Below are 19,146 nucleotides of genomic sequence, written 5' to 3'. Positions count from 1 at the left end.
ATGCTCGGCAGGTCAAACAGACACATCTTTTACTTTTGATGAGCTGGATGGATGGATGGCATATAACAGAAGTACAAAGAGTACAATTAAGAGTCAAGAAGCTTTTATTGTCATTACAACCATATATATCTGTTACAGTACACAGTGACATGAGACAACGTTTCTCCAGGATCATGAAGCTACATTAAAAAAAGACAGGGCTATAAGGACTTAGTAAGTTAGTCCTAGATACATAAAGTGTATCTGTACAACCTGGTGTACACAGTGTGGGACAAGACAAACAAGACAGACAAGACAGTGCAGGACAAAAGACAATACAAAAAAAAAGACAATAAACAGAAACAGCGCCAGTGTAAATACTGTATGTTAAACAATATGGTGTTATACTATATATACTATATACTAGAATGAACGCAGTGTTATAGCAGCAGTTACATGAGATAATGTAAAGGATTGTGCAAACCAGCAAATGCCTGAAATGTGAGACGGTGTGTACAAAGGGCAAAAAGTGTGCAAAAACATCATGTAAACAGTTTGATGGATATATAGTGGAAGTGTGTGTATTTGGTGTAGGTCTGTGCAGTCCATACAGGTGATGTGTGTGTGTGTGTGTGTGTGTGTGTGTGTGTGTGTGTGTGTGTGTGTGTGTGTGTGTGTTGTGCTCAGTTCAGTTGCAGTTATTAAGGAGTCTGATGGCTTGTGAAAAGAAACTGTTACACAGTCTGGTCGTGAGGCCTGAATGCTTCGGTACCTTTTTCCAGATTGCAGGAGGGTGAAGAGTTTGTGTGATGTATATATACTCTTATATAAACACGGCCATTCCCCTCCCCCACTTGGGTCAGTCTAAACACCTCTCTTTTTTCATGCATTTACAGCATTTAGCAGACAAACTTATCCAGAGCAAATTACATTTGATCTCATTTTTATACAACTGAGCAATTGAGGGTTAAGTGGCAGCTTGGTGGACTTAGGAATCAAACTCACAACCTTCCGACTGATAGGCCAACACCTTAACCACTAGTCCCCCACATCCCAGGACAGCATTTTATCATGCTACCCAAATACACACCACTGATCAAACGGGTGAAATCAGCAGTGAGGACAGTAAAGGTGTGTCCAGAGAGAGACATTTCATCTCTATAGCAGGAACATGTTTGTTTCACAGTCCACATTGGACTCTCACACAGATATGACAATAAAAGCATCTTGACTTGACTAAAGGCTGCTGTTTGCTGATAGGTGTGTGCAGTTCCTCTCTCTCTCTCTCTCTCTCTCTCTCTCTCTCTCTCTCTCTCTCTCTATATATATATATATATATATATATATATATATATATATATATATATACTGTAAGAAATTACAGAAATTGCACCCAAATTCCACTCCAAGGTACATATCTAAAAGAGCTCATTCCTAAGTATCATAAGGTAATACGGTTAGGACTCTAAACGTATAAACTTGATTCAATTATAAATATGGGAGTGGCAGCAGGACATCAGGGATCATCACGAACAAAGGGTTAACATGACCACGATCACCATTTAAAGTGACCAGTTGACTGATAACAATTGTAACAATAACAAGACAAGGTCTACGTGACCGTGATTAACATTTAAAGACATCTGGCTAAATAACAAGGTGTGATGCTATATATATACATATAAATATACATATATATATATATATATATATATATATATATATATATATATATATATATATATGCAGTATACGAGCAGTTCCTCCATAAAGGACCATTATAGTGTAAATAAACAGTAATGCACTTTACCTCACTGTGACCTTAGTGCTGAATGATGCTGATGGGAATGTTGTCATTACATTCCTTAATCCTGTAGCACAGGAACTCATCCATTTTGTTCTCTTCCCCTCCTTTGTTTACGGTTTGAGTGTTCTATCGAATATTTGAGTATCCTATGCGTCATGATATCTGATATCTGACCCAAGCTTTCTGCGCATGTGCAGTCCATCTTAGCGTCCAGCCCATAAGTCTGTTCTACTACTGCTAATGACTTGAGGATTTATCAGTGTTTTATAGTTTTTGTGCTTTTATTCGACATTATATTTGATTAGAAAGACTACATTTAAAAGTCGACTTTTATTGTTTGTGGTGGTTTAATTGTGATTATTAAATTATTATATTATTTTAAACCTTTTTTTATTATTGTTAAGATAAAGCACGTGAGAAAATACGCATTGATAATAATACTGATAATGTTCTTATTGACATATTGATATATTATCTTATTATCTTAATATTATCTTAATATCTGTGATATTATCTTATTGATATATTATTTGTAATATTAAATCTGTATGTTTAGAGCTATGGAAAATAGAAGTGGGAGGAAATCTATAATAATGATAAAATTAATGATAAATAACCTGCTATAATGTGATATAGATGGAGCTCTCTGTTCTGGGAGAAGACGAGTGGTTAAAATCAGAGAGGAAGAGAAGGAAGTCCTTAAATAATTTATACTTCTCCAATTGGAGAACACACTGGTATCAATAAAACAAGAAATGCCATACTGTATCTTCACCCAAATGACGATGAGGTTCCTCTCTGTTCCAGTCTGGTTCCTCTCAAGGTTTCTTCCTCATATCATCTCAGGGAGTTTTTCCTTGTGAACAGCTCCGGATTGCTCATTAGTTATAGGGATAAATATACATTATTTAAAATTTTAAGTTAATCTTTTTAAATTAATTTTAAACTTCAATTGTATAAATTTACTTATTTATTTTTCTTCTTCTTCTTCTTCTTCTTCTTCTTCTTCTTCTTCTTCTTCTTCTTCTTCTTCTTCTATGTATTTCTTTTTTCTCTCTCTTCTGTTTCCATACTTCTGTAAAGTTGTTAAAAGTGCTATACAATTAAACTGAATTGAAAATATCTTCCAGATTTTACAGGTTTTCATGACAGTTGACATTGAAAAAACTGGGTATGTGTTTTTTTTTTTTGTTTGTTTATTTGCTTCTTTCTTTCTTTCTTTCTTTCTTTCTTGTTTGTAATGGTTTAGAGATGAGATAAACTTTGTAAACTTTACAGATCTTGGAATGTGACAAGTGTCAAAAAGTCAGAATCTGGAGTGTATTCAGGTACATTTCACATGCATGAAGCCCTTTGTACATACTGTATCTAGCTTTAAAGATTTATCTTGTATCTGCATTTTATACCCATTTTCCCTCCACTGTCTTCCTGCCTACTGGTAAAGAAGTCAGCTCAAATTTTCTTTAAGTGAGTCGATGTCCTCCTTCATTACACACTCTCATTCAGGGCCCTCAGGTGACATTAGGGCCTCCCTATAGGTTTGGGGAACACCACATACTGCCCTGTAACAATAATCAATGCTCACATTAGGGACATCATCAGTCTCATAATCCACTGGGTATTTTACAACTCGCCTTTCTCTTACTGGGTAATGACCATTTTGATTTTGAATATTTCCTGTTAAAATGTTCATTTATTATGTTGTCTGTAACACATCGTTTGTTTGGAATCGGATCTACAAGAGTCATTTAAAGACATTTCTTCATCATATTGAACAAAGCTTATTATTTATTTGCACTATTTGGTGTCAACCAGAAGTTTCCCTTAGAATCTGTTTTTTCCTTCCTTTTACCTAAACAATGATCAGCTAATTAGACACAGATTCACATTTAACACGTTCTTAATGAACAACCACCAAAGTATGGGGTCAGAATTGTTTCGTTATTCTGAATAAATACACTATGATCCACAAATAAATATAAAGAGTTTCACAAATATTTTTACAAATTTCACAAAAAGAAATGAAATTCACAAATAAATAAAATGGGATTTGCAAATAAAAAAAATATTTATAAATTGTATTTATTTGCGAATTGCTTCCTGCTCATTAGTGAATCGCGTTCTGTGCATTTGTGGATTTAAAACATTTCTAACGTCAAGACGTGCACAAGAATCCACAAATAGGTGACTCCGCCCACCGTCTACTCCAGCCAATCACGTTCTGATTTACTCGCTCTTCACACTACCACTGGACCCATTGATGATGCTGAAATCGTTTCCAAAGAAAGCAGAATTGAACTAACTCTTAGTGCTGCTACAGTCCATACAGGGTGACCAGATTGGGCTCGAATCTGCGACTAATGTTTTTTTTTTTTTTTTTTTTATCGTATTTTGCAGTACATATTACACTGTGATAGTGCGAGTAAATCAGAACGTGATTGGTTTGAGGTAGACCGTGCCACGATTGGTCAGCGCCACGAGACCGTTGTCCGATTGGCTGGAGTAGACGGTGGGCGGAGTCACCTATATGTGGATTCTTGTGCACGTCTTGACGTTAGAAATGTTTCAAATCCACAAATGCACAGAACGCGATTCACTAATGAGCAGGAAGACATTCACAAATAAATACAATTTATAAATATTTTTTTTATTTGCAAATCCCATTTTATTTATTTGTGAATTTCATTTCTTTTTGTGAAATTTGTAAAAATATTTGTGAAACTCTTTATATTTATTTGTGGATCATAGTGTATTTATTCAGAATAACGAAACAATTCTGACCCCATACCAAAGACACACAGAACTATTAGCAGAGAACAGAAATAACAGAGTGACAGTTGTTCTAGTTATTGTAGAGGTTTGTGGTTTGTTCTCAGTGTTCAGCTCTCCATCTCACACAGTAAAGGGGAAGTGGTGATGGACGACTACACTGTAAAATCATAACTTCATACTTTTACACAAGACCTGTGAAATTTCTAAAGTACTAAAATCTGCAGAATCTAATCGAAATGTTAAGGCAAAGACACAAATCTCCAGATGTAGATCAAATAAAATATTATTATACTCATTTAATATTTCACATGTAAGAATGAAACCTGAGGGTGTACAAACTTATGATCACTTCAGTCTTCAGTTCTTATAAACTTTACTGAAATTACACTCTAACTTGTTAGAATTCTTAGATCTTGTAAATGTAATTTAATCAGTCAAAAAGGAGAGAATTTAAAACCTTATTTCCACTAAATAGATCTAAAAAAGTTGTTTCATACCAATCACACGTCTCCATTGGTGAGAGAAAAGTGTGTAGTGAGCGTGTAGAGACTGAACACACTGAGACAGGACTTCCGCCCAGCACTCTGATGAATGTGGGACAGTAAAGACGCTAAACTAACAGTAAGGGAAGGTCGTGAACAGCAGCAACACAACTGCACTGAACACAAAGTTCTTCACTGATAATGACGTCGAGGAGAAACAGGAACATGCTGGTGAATATTGTAGCAGAAATCAGGACTCTCAGGACTCTTCTTCTCCTGCTGTGCTGTAAGTTTGTGTTTTTCCTTCACAATCACACATCACAGTATAGTTTGTGAGTGAAATGATGAAGCTGAAGCTGTGATGCAGGTTTACTGTGTGAAGCTGGAGACGAGACGGTCACACTGCAGGAAGTGGAAGGAACCACTATAACTCTCCATACTGGGATAACTGGGATTCAGAGTGATGCTCATATTGTTTGGTTTTATGGACCTGAGAAAGCAGAGGAAAAGATATTGATTAGTCAGGTGTTTAAAGGAGAAACTGTTACAGACATCAGTGAGAGATTTAAAGAGCGACTGCAGCTGGACAGAATCAGTGGAGCTTTAACCATCAGGAACATCAGCAGAACTGATTCTGGAGTTTATTTATTACAAGTCATCACTGGACGTCTCTCATCTAGGACTTTCAGTGTCAGTGTTTATGGTGAGTAAAAGTGTTTCATGTCTCCTTCATGTCTGTGTTCAGTCTCATAACTTCATAATTACACTGAGACACCTAGGAGTCATGAGGAATAAACTGGGAATCCGGCTGTGAAAAAAACCTGGAAAATGATCTTCTACACTGAGTGAGAATTCTGCTGATGACCTGCTGTTTAAATGTCTGAGCAGATAAGAAGTAGAATTAAACAGTGGCTTTCATTCTGCTTCATGTGACTAAAGTATTTAATGTGTTTGTGTTTTTAGCTCCAGTATCAACTCCAGTAATAATAAATGAAAGAGGAAAGCGAAGTGTGATTTCCACAGAGTCGTGTTTCCTCCTGTGTTCTGTGGAGAATGGAGAAGATGTGAAGTTATCCTGGTACAGAGAGAATGAGAGAATCTCCATCACCAATAACACAGATCTCAGTGTTCCCCTCAATCTCCCACTTCAAATACAACACAATGACACTAACACTTACATCTGTGTGTCTGCAAACCCTGTCAGCAATAAAACAACTTCTCTCAACATCACACAGCTCTGTGACGTCTCAGGTACGTCAGTGAGTCTAAACTCTCATCACTTTACTGTAGTTAAGAAAAGAATAATGAATATTCATGATGGAGTGATCTGATTGGTCAGATATACTGTTGATATGTATACACAGACAAATCTGATGATTCTCCTTCACTGCTTCCTGTCCTGATATCATATGGAGTTTTCCTGCTACTAATACTAACAGGATTTGTGTGGGTTTGGCTAAAAAGAAAACACAACAAGGTCAGAAAATGCATCTTTCTGTTCCGGTGTTTAGTTTAGTTTGTACATTTCCCATGTTCAAGACAATGAATCTGATTTTTTCTCTTTAGCTCCTAAAGAAACTTGAGGACGTGACTTTCACTGAGGTGACAATTACAGCTCACAGTGCAGAGAGAGTTAAAAAGGTAAACATCCAAATCAAACTGTTCAAATAATCATGATGTGAAATGTGTTAGTGAGTTTAACCTTAAAGAAAAATCACTAAGTCTCAACCTGATTCAGATACTGAAATATACTGCTGTGTTTTACAGGAAGAAAAGTTCAGAATAACAGATGGTCAAGAGCTGAATATCTTCGTGATGTACTCAGCTGTGGAGACACTGACATAATTCTGTACATACTTATTTATCAAAAAGAAGATTAAATGATAATTAATCAATTTATTTTATAGGTCACTGATCTAAGAATCGTGGAGTTTCGATTAAAAATAATTAACATTCTCGATCTGTGTACTTCATTAAACTATAAATAAAAACAGTTTATTCTTCAAGTAAGAGTTTTGTGATTAGTTTATTTATGTAACACTGTTGTTGCTGCTATGTTCAATACCAACAGTGACCACAAGGTGGTAGCAGATCAGAACGCAAATCCTGATCATGAGCATGTTTAAATATTATTTCTGTTTGTTTGTTTGTTTGTTTGTTTGCTATCCACTGAAGACACTGACACCTAACTCTAACCCTAACCCTATGAGACACAGATCATTTCCTGTGATATTTACTTCTAAACATGTTAAACATCATGGCAGCTTTTATTTGAACCCTCTCACTTTTCAGTTGATCAGAAACAGTGTGACTAATACAGGTGATTGACAGGTACTTCTTGTTGCTCAGGTGTGTGTCTGTGTGTTTAGATTGATTACTTCAATAGTTCATAGGTGAAGACTGAGTTTGTTGTTAAAAATGAGAGCTGTCTATTAACCAAAGCCAACAACTGAAAGAAGCTGAAAAACAAGGCAGGAAAAGCTACAGAAAAGATGAATGTACCAGGTTGATGATGTCAGAGTTATTGCAGGTGAGGGATCTGTAACCAAATATTAAGTGTTATCGACTTTAAAGAGTTTAAGGACATCTCGAGATTAGATTAAGGCAAAAATGAGGCTTTGTTCACGAAATCACTCACAAACAAAACACAGATCGTGTGTGTGTGTGTGTGTGTGTGTGTGTGTGTGTGTGTGTGTGTGTGTGTGTGTGTGTGTGTGTGTGTGTGTGTTTATTACAGCTGTTAGTCAGGGTACTCTGTCTCCATCAGATATCTGACTCCAAAACTCTGACTGGATCTGAGTTTTCTCTGACTCTAACTCTGACTCCTCTGTGTCTCTACTCTGACTCTTCTGAGTCTCAGCTCTGACTCCTCAGTGTCTCTGCTCTGACTCCTATGTCTCTTCTCTGTCTCTAACTCTGACTCTGTGTCTTTGCTCTGACTTCTGTGTGTCTCTGCTCTGACTTCTCTCTGACTCAGCTCTGACTCCCCTGTGTCTCTGCTCTGACTCCTCTGTAACTCTGCTCTGACACCTCTGGGTCTCAGGTTTTGTGGAAGTTCTGAGGTTCGAGAGATTTAAAGAATAAAGTATAACACCGGTAGACACGAGCAAGAGTAAAAAAAAATGTATACAATTTATTGTGCTCGGCTGTGCAGCAGGACCCAACACTCCTCATGTAGCATGAGAGATGAAGGGCCAAGGTCATTGATCACATCAAACATCAAGGTTTTATAGACAGAACTCAAGAAGAACAGAAGATATGTAAAAGCAAAACATCATCAATCATTGGCTCAACATTACCTCATGCACCTCCTGACCAAGCTAATCTGACCAAGCCAAGGTCTTCTAGAGGACCTATTGGACATTGTTTATGGACAACTCGTCCCCAGTCCCTACTGCCCTTGTCATAATCTTAACAAAACCTGCTGATGACGATGTCAGTCTCTGGTCATGATGCACACAGGGCACAAGCACAGAAGAGCAAAGCCTTATGAACATCTTAAGATTAAAAATTTCCACCACAATTCCCCCCTTTTGTCCCTGGAACAATACACAAAATTTCAATAATTTCAGAATCAGCTCTGACTCTAACTCTGACTCCTCTGTGTCTTTGCTCTTACTTCTCTCTGTCTCTGCTCTGACTCCTCTCTAACATTAGCTTTAGTCTTCTCTGTGACTCCACTCTGGTGTGTGTGTTACTCCTCTATCTGCTCAGACTCCTATGTGACTCCTCTGTGACTCTGACTCTTTATATACTCTTACTCTGTTTTTATATTTATAAGCTCACTGTATATGAAGAGTTGAAAAAATAGAAACAAACGCTATTTCTAATGTATAATGTATAATATTTATAATGTATAAATGTTAAATATGTATAAAATATTTTTAGTGTTTATTTAAAATCTTTGCCGTAACCAAGTGAGTGTGTGTTAAAGTCAAAATAACCTCATGCTGGAATTCTAAATAAATCAGAGTAATTCATATATAAGGACATCTATGTGCTCCTACTGTAAGAGCTTTGTAGTGTTAATGTGTTCAGGTGATCGTGCTGATGTCATTTATACAGCTACGTTCAGTGTCTATAACACGATTTATTCACTGTTCCATTTTTATTATATAGACATTACAGTATCTAACTCTACATGATCTTTGAGTTTTGAATGTACAGTTTCATTAAATCAAACTTGTTGGTTTTGCTGAATTATACAGGATACATTCATGGCTCTCAGCAGTAATCAGTCAGTGTCTCCATGAACTTTCACAGGCAAATGTAATAAAATCTGCATGTTGTTACGCCCCGACTAGGGGTGAAGGAGCAACATGAAAGGGTACGAGGAAACAGAGGTAATGGGATGAACAATATTTTTAATGAGAATAACAAATTTCACATGTACAACTGGGTTTATGTCTTCAGGAGCCGACAAGGCCAAAATAACTAACAGAAACAACTCATTGTTGTACCCTTTAAATTCCCAAAAGAACAGGCAATAATCAACATTAACAGGAATGTCTAAACACACTAATATCACAGACAACTCACACACAATACTAACTAGCAGCAAACAAGTAACACAAACACAGCAAGTGAGCCAAAAAGCTAAAGCAGGAAGAGGTGGTGGAGGCTTTTATAGGCTGCAGGGAGTCAGCTGACCAGGCAGGGCGTGGCACCAGGTAACCTTCAGTAACCAATCGGTGTTCATCCTGCACAGAAACACAAACACCTCCCAAAACAGAGAACAAACATAAAAAAGGACGTAACAATATAAAATATCAGCACATTTTTAGTGTTGTGTAAAATACTGAATTTGGTGGAAGCAGCAATTTTTACAGAATTGCACTTTAGTTTGTAAACATTCAGGAAGGCATTATATTATATATATTTGAACCATATTACACAAGTAATTAGATTAGATTAGATTCAACTTTGTCATTGTGCATGTACAGAGCCAATGAAATGTAGTTAGCATCTAACCAGACGTGCATAGATAGCTTATTTAAGGGTATGAGGTTATACAGAAGGTGTAGTAATATGTACATGTAACTGAATAAGGGTAAATATAGTGTGGTTTTTATATAAGTATGATACAGCATGAAGTGGTATAACAGATATAGCTGTACAAAAGGAATGTCATTATGAATTTATACATCTACTGTATATACTGTATATATACACAGAAAAGACAGAATAAATATGGATGAACATACAGAAGTGTAATGATAGTTTTTGGGTGGTGCAAGGATGCATGAGATTAAAGTGGTGCAAAATAGTGCAAAACACAGAAGAAAAGTGACAATACAGTGGTGATTGTCAACACCATAACCCGAGGTCCTCCACGTTTTCCCCGTCTTTGCTTTCGGTCTCTGCGTCGGCGCTGCGACACGTCTGGTCGGGATAAAGGGCTCGCTGTGTTGCGGCTTCCTTGTGAGCTCTGGTGGTATCTGGTCAAATGTGAAAATAAAGTCCAAAACAGAGCTTGTGCAGATGTGACCAATATCAAAAAGTGACTGTCTGTTGAATGATATGCTCGCATGACAAAATCGCGCAAGCACGCAGAAGAATAGTGTGTAAATAAGCACAAATACGGCAAATCTGGAGGGATGCTGAGCCGCGATGTGTACGCGCCGCCATCTTGATCTAAGGCAGCAGAGGGAAGGAAAAACAACCTGAGACTTGAGAGGAACCAGACACAAAAAGTGCTCCTGTATCTTCATCATCAAGGTGTCCAGTTAAGAGGGCAAATCTGGCCGTGCTCTCGGGGTGAGAGGGGTATATACTCTGTCTCTGGTCATTCACAGCAACACTAGTCAATTATCCATGTCTATGAGCAGGTGAAGATAAATTGAAGATAAAGTGAAGAAAGCGAAGATAAAGTGAAGATAAAGTGAAAATAAATTGAAGATAAAGTGAAGAAAGCTTCAATTCGAGTGCGTCACTCTGACGTATGACAGAACATGAGAAGTGCAAATACATCCATATTTTATATAATGTATTGATGTGTTGAATTATTTGGATCTCCTCACGTCTGAATACACCACAGGGTCTCTCTCTATATATGTCTCTATATCAACATCCGTTAATGGAGTCTTCTTCCTGTAACACAGCAGTATATTTCACTATCTGAATCAGGAGGAGACTTTATCACTCCAAATTATTTTCCCCACAACTTTACCTCTTTATCTCTCTCTGCACTGTGAGCTTTAATATCAGCGTACATCAGCGTAACATCATTAACATCAGCGTAAGTCAGTCCATCAGGAATTTCTGAAAATGAAGATAAAATAATCAGATTAAATGTTACTGAACTGAACAAATATAAAAACTGAACTAAACACATGAACAGAAAGATTCATTACTTGCCTTTCGTGCCTTTATTTTTCAGCCGAATCCCCAAAATTATTAATATTATAATTAATAACACAAAAAGTCCAACAGATATCAGAGCAGCAAGCAGTAAAGGTGGACGATCATCTGTACAGATTAAGATATAATCATAAATGTAATCAATTTATTATTTAAAAAAGAAAAGATTAGTACAGAAATTTAATATCAGTTCCTTCAATAAGTTTGTAGTTGTTATAAAAATATAGATCATGTGTTGATGTATAACATAAAAGTCTATCACAGAGTTTATACAACACACACTAAGACCTGTGCTGAAGTAAACTACAGATCACTGAAGTACTGATGAAGTATTTACTATATCTGAACAATCTGAAGAGTAAAAACACTAAAGATTAAACCGGGAAAGTGTTTATTCACCTCTGTCTCACTCCATCATGAATATTCATTATTCTTTTCTTAACTACAGTAAAGTGATGAGAGTTTAGACTCACTGACGTACCTGAGACGTCACAGAGCTGTGTGATGATGAGAGAAGTTGTTTTATTGCTGACAGGGTTTGCAGACACACAGATGTAAGTGTTAGTGTCATTGTGTTGTATTTGAAGTGGGAGATTGAGGGGAACACTGAGATCTGTGTTATTGGTGATGGAGATTCTCTCATTCTCTCTGTACCAGGATAACTTCACATCTTCTCCATTCTCCACAGAACACAGGAGGAAACACGACTCTGTGGAAATCACACTTCGCTTTCCTCTTTCATTTATTATTACTGGAGTTGATACTGGAGCTAAAAACACAAACACATTAAATACTTTAGTCACATGAAGCAGAATGCATCTTTAATCATTAACAGAATTCCCACTCAATATAGAAAATAATTTCCCAGGACTTCAGGATTATTTCTACACCCATGATGCCAGTAGAAAGCTGTGATGTAGCAGGGTTACTGTTTCACCCTGAAGATTATTTTCCTATAACAGCAGCACATCCCCAAGTGTTTTATTTCTTTTATACAACAGAAATTTTGTTACAAAGTACTGACACTGGAGACTCCATAAATCTCTTTACTTCACCAAATCAACATCAATATTTATTTCATACAGGTTGTATTTCTTTTTTTATTATTATTATTATTAATGATGAAGTTATGAGACTGAACACAGACATGAAGGAGACATGAAACACTTTTACTCACCATAAACACTGACACTGAAAGTCCTAGATGAGACACGTCCAGTGATGGCTTTTAATAAATAAACTCCAGAATCAGTTCTGCTGATGTTCCTGATGGTTAAAGCTCCACTGATTCTGTCCAGCTGCAGTCGCTCTTTAAATCTCTCTCTGAAGTCTGTAACAGTTTCTCCTTTAAACAGGTCACTAATCAATATATTTTCCTCTGCTTTCTCAGGTCGATAAATCCACAGAATCTGCGCATCCCTCTGAATCCCAGTTATCCCAGTATGGAGAGTTATAGTGGTTCCTTCCACTTCCTGCAGTGTGACCGTCTCGTCTCCAGCTTCACACAGTAAACCTGCATCACAGCTTCAGCTTCATCATTTCACTCACAAACTATACTGTGATGTGTGATTGTGAAGGAAAAACACAAACCTACAGCACAGCAGGAGAAGAAGAGTCCTGAGAGTCCTGATTTCTGCTACAATTTTCACCAGGATTTGTCCCATTGCCCTGAACATCATCGTCACTAAAGAACTTTGGGATTGATGAAGTTCATCAACATCAGCTGATGTTCTGATGTTCACAATTCACCAAATGGATTTTAACCTGAGGAAACAAACATGAAACCTACATCAGCTGCAGGATTTGCAGCACAATTTGTACTAGTTTAAGTTTACTTATACATTTAATATTTACTTTCACTTCAAAAAAGTGACATGTTAACTGGCTAAATTAAATGTCTTCCTCAGCATAGAGAGAACAAACCCATACAGGACTTCTCATATATGAGAAGGGAACAAAACTACAGATAAAATCATGTTAGAAATGCTCGGCAGGTCAAACACACACATATTTTACTTTTGATGAGCTGGATGGATAGACTGAAACACAGACAGACAGACAGACAGACAGACAGACAGACAGACAGACCTTTATTGTCATTGTATAGCACAGGTACACAACAATGAATTGCATTTTGGCATCTACCAGAAGTGCAAAGAGTACAATTAAGAGTCAAGAAGCTTTTATTGTCATTACAACCATATATATCTGTTACAGTACACAGTGACATGAGACAACGTTTCTCCAGGATCATGAAGCTACATTAAAAAAAGACAGGGCTATAAGGACTTAGTAAGTAAGTCCTAGATACATAAAGTGTATCTGTACAACCTGGTGTACACAGTGTGGGACAAGACAAACAAGCCAGTGCAGGACAAGACAATACAGAAAAAAAGCATTTAGCAGACACACTTATCCAGAGCGACTTACATTTTATCTTATTTTTATACAACTGAGCAATTGAGGTTTAAGTGGCAGCTTGGTGGACTTAGGAATCGAACTCACAACCTTCCGACTGAGCCCAACACCTTAACCACTAGTCCCCCACATCTCTCTCACACAGATATGACAATAAAAGCATCTTGACTTGACTAAAGGCTGCTGTTTGCTGATAGGTGCGTGCAGTTCCTCCATAAAGGATCATATATATATATAGTATAGTGTATATATATATTATATAGTGTAAATAAACAGAGCAATGCACTTTACCTCACTGTGATCTTGGTGCTCAATGCTGGGAAAGTTGTCGTTAAATCATGACATTGCATTCTTTATTCCCGTGGAGCATCAGTTCATCCGTTTTGTTCTCTTCCTCCTCCTTTCTATGCGGTCTCACTGTGTTCTGTCAAATCACCCTATTCGTCATTATATCCGACCCAACCCTTCTGCGCATGCGCATTCTATCAGCGTCCTGCCGGTAAGTCCATACTACTACTGCAGTGTTTTATAGTTTTTGTGCTTTTATTTGACATTATATTTGATTCGAAAGTCTAGATTTAACAGTCGACTTGTGATTTTTTTTCTCGTTTGTGCGGTTTAATTGTGATTGTGATTATTAAATTATTATATTATTTTAAACCTTTAAATTATAATTAAGATAAAGCATATGTGAGAAAATACGCATTGATAATAATACTGATAATGTTCTTATTCACTCTGTAACTTTTATTAGTTGACATTATCCACTATAAATATGTTTGTCATAATAATAACAGGGCTGTCAAGTGTCACGCATTGAGAGTGACAGTCACGCATTCCGGTCTTTTATCACGCTTTCCCGCCACACATCGTATTTCTCACGCAGAAAAACTTTTGCACTATTTATCATATATTTAATAAGCCGCAGCGCCCAAAATGTATCAGTCCGCACCGCTGTCTCTATGGAAACGGGCAGGAATCAAGCGCGTCTCAGTTCTTAGTCGAGCCTGACACTTATCAGCCCAGGGGCAGTTCTAGGGTTTCATCTTTAGGGGTTTTAGCCCTCAGTGAGAATTTAAAACAAGAAGAGTTTTATATTATATATTATATGACTACATAGTAAGCCAAAAGTTATGGTATTATTTAAAATGGCAAAAGTGGACACCAAAATTTTATGCATGATGTAATGATGCTAGTTTTGAATCAGATCAGTTCATGTATGTGTGCATTCTCTACAAACTGTGTGTCCAATGAATGACGTCATTAATAAACTAATATTCACAAGACAAAAACCAAATCAATAAATGTTATTTTTATTTAGTATTGAATGGATTGTTTGCATTAATATTATGTATGTTCTACAACTCTGGTAATAAGAATAGTGACATTTCACTGCTTTTGGTTGCCGTCTTTGTGGCTTTCCGCCGATTAACGTTATAGATAAACGCCTCCAGCTCTGACTGTCGACATTGAATAAACTTAGTAAACTTTACAGATCTTAGAATGTGACAAGTGTCAAAAATTTGGGAAACTTTTGGCTGCCGACTGTCTGTAAATTTTATTTGACACATCGTTATCATCTATAATAACTTCCCTTCTGTTGTGTTCCAGGATATGAATCTCAGGCCCTCCTGCACTCTATCAGGTCTTTTGTTTTTGTATTCTTAATCTTTAAGTCGTCGTCATCAGTTAGTGTCTGTTGTTCAGCCCTGTTCTGCTTATTAAATATCACTAGTCTGTGTTTAGACACATTTATTGTCTGTGGATTATAGGGCTGTCCTTACTAAAGCCCAGGAATATTCCTGTCTCACATCTAGGGTACAGTTTCTATTAACCATGTTTGTACACACAGCATTTTGATCCGAAATCCCACATCTTTGTAAGATACAGAGTTTGACCACAAGGTGGAAGCAGAGCATAAAGTAAATCATGATCAGACATCCAGGCATTTTATTTGCGAATCTTCCAGAAGTTTCTAGTCACGTGCTGAATCCAAACAAACGGATCTTTTTAAATGAATCTTTGAAGTGAATCGGATCTACGAGAGTCATTTAAAGACATTTCTTCATCATATTGAACAAAGCTTATTATTTATTTGCACTATTTAGTGTCAACCAGAAGTTTCCCTTAGAATCTGTTTTTTCCTTCCTTTTACCTAAACAATGATCAGCTAATTAGACACAGATTCACATTTAACACACATGTTTTTAATGAACAACCACAAAAGACACACAAAACTATTAGCAGAGGACAGAAATAACAAACAGTGACTGTTGTGCTAGTTATTGTAGAGGTTTGTGGTTTGTTCTCAGTGTTCAGCTCTCCATCTCACACAGTAAAGGGGAAGTGGTGATGGACGACTACACTGTAAAGTCATTCCTTCATACTTTTACACAAGGCCTGTGAAATTTCTAAAGTACTAAAATCTGCAAAATCTAATCGAAATGTTAAGGCAAAGACACAAATCTCTGGAAGTAGATCATATAAAATATTATTATACTCATTTAAAATTTCACATGTAAGAATGAAACCTGTGACATCATGGCTCCCTGAGGGTGTACAAACTTATGATCACTTCAGTCTTCAGTTCTAATGCACTTTACTGAAATTACACTCTTACTTGTTAGAATTCTTAGATCTTGTAAATGTAATTTAATCAAACAAAGAGGAGAGAATTTTAAACCTTATTTCCACTAAATAGATCTAAAAAAGTTGTTTCATACCAATCACACGTCTCCATTGGTGAGAGAAAAGTGTGTAGTGAGCGTGTAGAGACTGAACACACTGAGACAGGACTTCCGCCCAGCGCTCTGATGAATGTGGGACAGTAAAGACGCTAAACTAACAGTAAGGGAAGGTCGTGAACAGCAGCAACACAACTGCACTGAACACAACGTTCTTCACTGATAATGACGTCGTGGAGAAACAGAAATGCTGGTGAATATTGTAGCAGAAATCAGGACTCTCAGGACTCTTCTTCTCCTGCTGTGCTGTAAGTTTGTGTTTTTCCTTCACAATCACACATCACAGTATAGTTTGTGAGTGAAATGATGAAGCTGAAGCTGTGATGCAGGTTTACTGTGTGAAGCTGGAGACGAGACGGTCACACTGCAGGAAGTGGAAGGAACCACTATAACTCTCCATACTGGGATAACTAGGATTCAGAGTGATGCTCGTATTCAGTGTTTTTATGGACCTGAGAAAATAGAGGAAAAGATATTGAAGAGTCAGGTGTTTAAAGGAGAAACTGTTACAGACATCAGTGAGAGATTTAAAGAGCGACTGCAGCTGGACAGAATTAGTGGAGCTTTAACCATCAGGAACATCAGCAGAACTGATTCTGGAGTTTATTCGTTACACATCATCACTGAACATCTCTCATCAAGGACTTTCAGTGTCAGTGTTTATGGTGAGTAAAAGTGTTTCATGTCTCCTTCATGTCCGTGTTCAGTCTCATAAGTTCATAATCACACTGAGACACCTAGGAGTCATGAGGAATAAACTGGGAATACAGCTGTGAAAAAAGCCTGGAAAATGATCTTCTACACTGAGTGAGAATTCTGCTGATGACCTGCTGTTTAAACGTCTGAGCAGATAAGAAGTAGAATTGAACAGTGGCTTTCATTCTGCTTCATGTGACTAAAGTATTTAATGTGTTTGTGTTTTTAGCTCCAGTATCAACTCCAGTAATAATAAATGAAAGAGGAAAGCCAAGTGTGATTTCCACAGAATCGTGTTTCCTCCTGTGTTCTGTGGAGAATGGAGAAGATGTGAAGTTATCCTGGTACAGAGAGAATGAGAGAATCTCCATCACCAATAACACAGATCTCAGTGTTCCCCTCAATCTCCCACTTCAAATACAACACAATGACATTAACACTTACATCTGTGTGTCTGCAAACCCTGTCAGCAATAAAACAACTTCTCTCATCATCACACAGCTCTGTGACGTCTCAGGTACGTCAGTGAGTCTAAACTCTCATCACTTTTCTGTAGTTAAGAAAAGAATAGTGAATATTCATGATGGAGTGATCTGATTGGTCAGATATATTGTTGATTATGTCATAATATTCATAGACAAATCTGATGATTCTCCTTCACTGCTTCCTGTCCTGATATCAGCTGGAGTTTTCCTGCTACTAATACTAACAGGATTTGTGTGGATTTGGCTAAAAAGGAAAAACAACAAGGTCAGAAAATGCATCTTTCTGTTCCGGTGTTTAGTTTAGTTTGTACATTTCCCATGTTCAAGACAATTAATCTGATTTTTTCTCTTTAGCTCCTAAAGAAACTTGAGGAAGTGACTTTCACTGAGGTGACAATTACAGCTCACAGTGCAGAGAGAGTTAAAAAGGTAAACATACAAATCAAACTGTTCAAATAATCATGATGTGAAATGTGTTAGTGAGTTTAACCTTAAAGAAAAATCACAAAGTCTCAACCTGATTCAGATACTGAAATATACTGCTGTGTCTTACAGGAAGAAAAGTCCAGAATACCAGATGGTCAAGAGCTGAATACCTTCGTGATGTACTCAGCTGTGGAGACACTGACATAATTCAGTACATATTTATTTATCAAAAAGAACTTTACATGATAATTAATTAATTTCTTTTATAGGTCACTGATCTATAATTCATTTATATTTAATAACGTTTGAATTGTAGAGTTTGGATTAAAAATAATTAACATTCGTGATCTGTGTACTTCATTAAACTACAAATAAAAACAGTTTACTCTTCAAGTAGGAGTTTTGTGATTAGTTTATTTATGTAACACTGTTATTGCTGCTATGTTCAATACCAACAGTGACCACAAGGTGGTAGCAGATCAGAAAGCAAATCCTGCTCATGAGCATGTGTAAATATTATTTGTTTGTTTGTTTGTTTGTTTGCTATCCACTGAAGACACTGACACCTAACTCTAACCCTAACCCTATGAGACACAGATCATTTCCTGTGATCTTTACTTCTAAATGTGTTAAACGTCATGGCAGCTTTTATTTGAACCAATACAGGTGATTGACAGGTACTTCTTGTTGCTCAGGTGTGTGCCTGTGTGTTTAGATTGATTACTTCAATAGTTCAAAGGTGAAGACTGAGTTTGTTGTTAAAAATGAGAGCTGTCTATGAACCAAAGCCCACAACTGAAAGAAGCTGAAAAAGCTACAGAAAAGATGAATGGAGCAGGTTGATGATGTCAGAGTTATTGTCAGGGTACTCTGTCTCCATAAGATGCTTGGGTTACTTATGAGAGTGAAGTCTGAGGGTTTACAGTACAGACTGTCAGAAGATGTCTGACTCCAAAACTCTGACTAGGTCTGAGTTT

At 36.9% G+C, this 19,146-nt stretch overlaps 2 protein-coding genes and 1 long non-coding RNA gene across 6 annotated transcripts in view; 1 reads left to right on the top strand and 2 right to left on the bottom strand.

The window, feature by feature from the left end:
- Nucleotides 1-19,146, bottom strand: part of LOC113649943 (natural killer cell receptor 2B4-like) — a 469,259-nt gene that overhangs the window by 3,075 nt on the left and 447,038 nt on the right. The gene's annotated exons all lie outside the window — the stretch shown is intronic.
- On the top strand, nucleotides 4,905-18,449 carry LOC113649944 (natural killer cell receptor 2B4-like). Of its 4 annotated transcripts, none has more exons than XM_047815888.1 (6): nucleotides 4,905-5,326; nucleotides 5,408-5,743; nucleotides 17,488-17,775; nucleotides 17,896-18,008; nucleotides 18,098-18,172; nucleotides 18,299-18,444. In XM_047815888.1, exons 1-6 carry the CDS (start codon nucleotides 5,242-5,244, stop codon nucleotides 18,374-18,376), a joined length of 975 nt encoding a protein of 324 aa, XP_047671844.1. In that variant the 5' UTR covers nucleotides 4,905-5,241; the 3' UTR covers nucleotides 18,377-18,444. The 4 variants fall into 4 exon arrangements, with proteins under 4 accessions (XP_047671844.1, XP_047671847.1, XP_047671845.1 ...); XM_047815891.1 differs by having other exon boundaries at nucleotides 4,908-5,326; nucleotides 17,941-18,008; XM_047815889.1 differs by lacking the exons at nucleotides 17,488-17,775; nucleotides 17,896-18,008 and adding exons at nucleotides 6,004-6,291; nucleotides 6,405-6,517 and having other exon boundaries at nucleotides 5,002-5,326; nucleotides 18,299-18,442.
- On the bottom strand, nucleotides 11,412-14,254 carry LOC125145148. Its single transcript, XR_007143472.1, has 5 exons — nucleotides 14,110-14,254; nucleotides 12,991-13,164; nucleotides 12,578-12,913; nucleotides 11,882-12,169; nucleotides 11,412-11,508 (listed from the first exon to the last, which is right to left on the bottom strand). It is a non-coding gene; the product is annotated as an uncharacterized LOC125145148 (long non-coding RNA).

This window comes from Tachysurus fulvidraco, chromosome 7 (assembly GCF_022655615.1).
Source record: "Tachysurus fulvidraco isolate hzauxx_2018 chromosome 7, HZAU_PFXX_2.0, whole genome shotgun sequence".
Taxonomy (NCBI): Eukaryota; Metazoa; Chordata; class Actinopteri; order Siluriformes; family Bagridae; genus Tachysurus; species Tachysurus fulvidraco.
The sequence above is the reverse complement of the archived record's forward strand: the minus strand, read 5'-3'. Positions and strand labels throughout refer to the sequence as shown.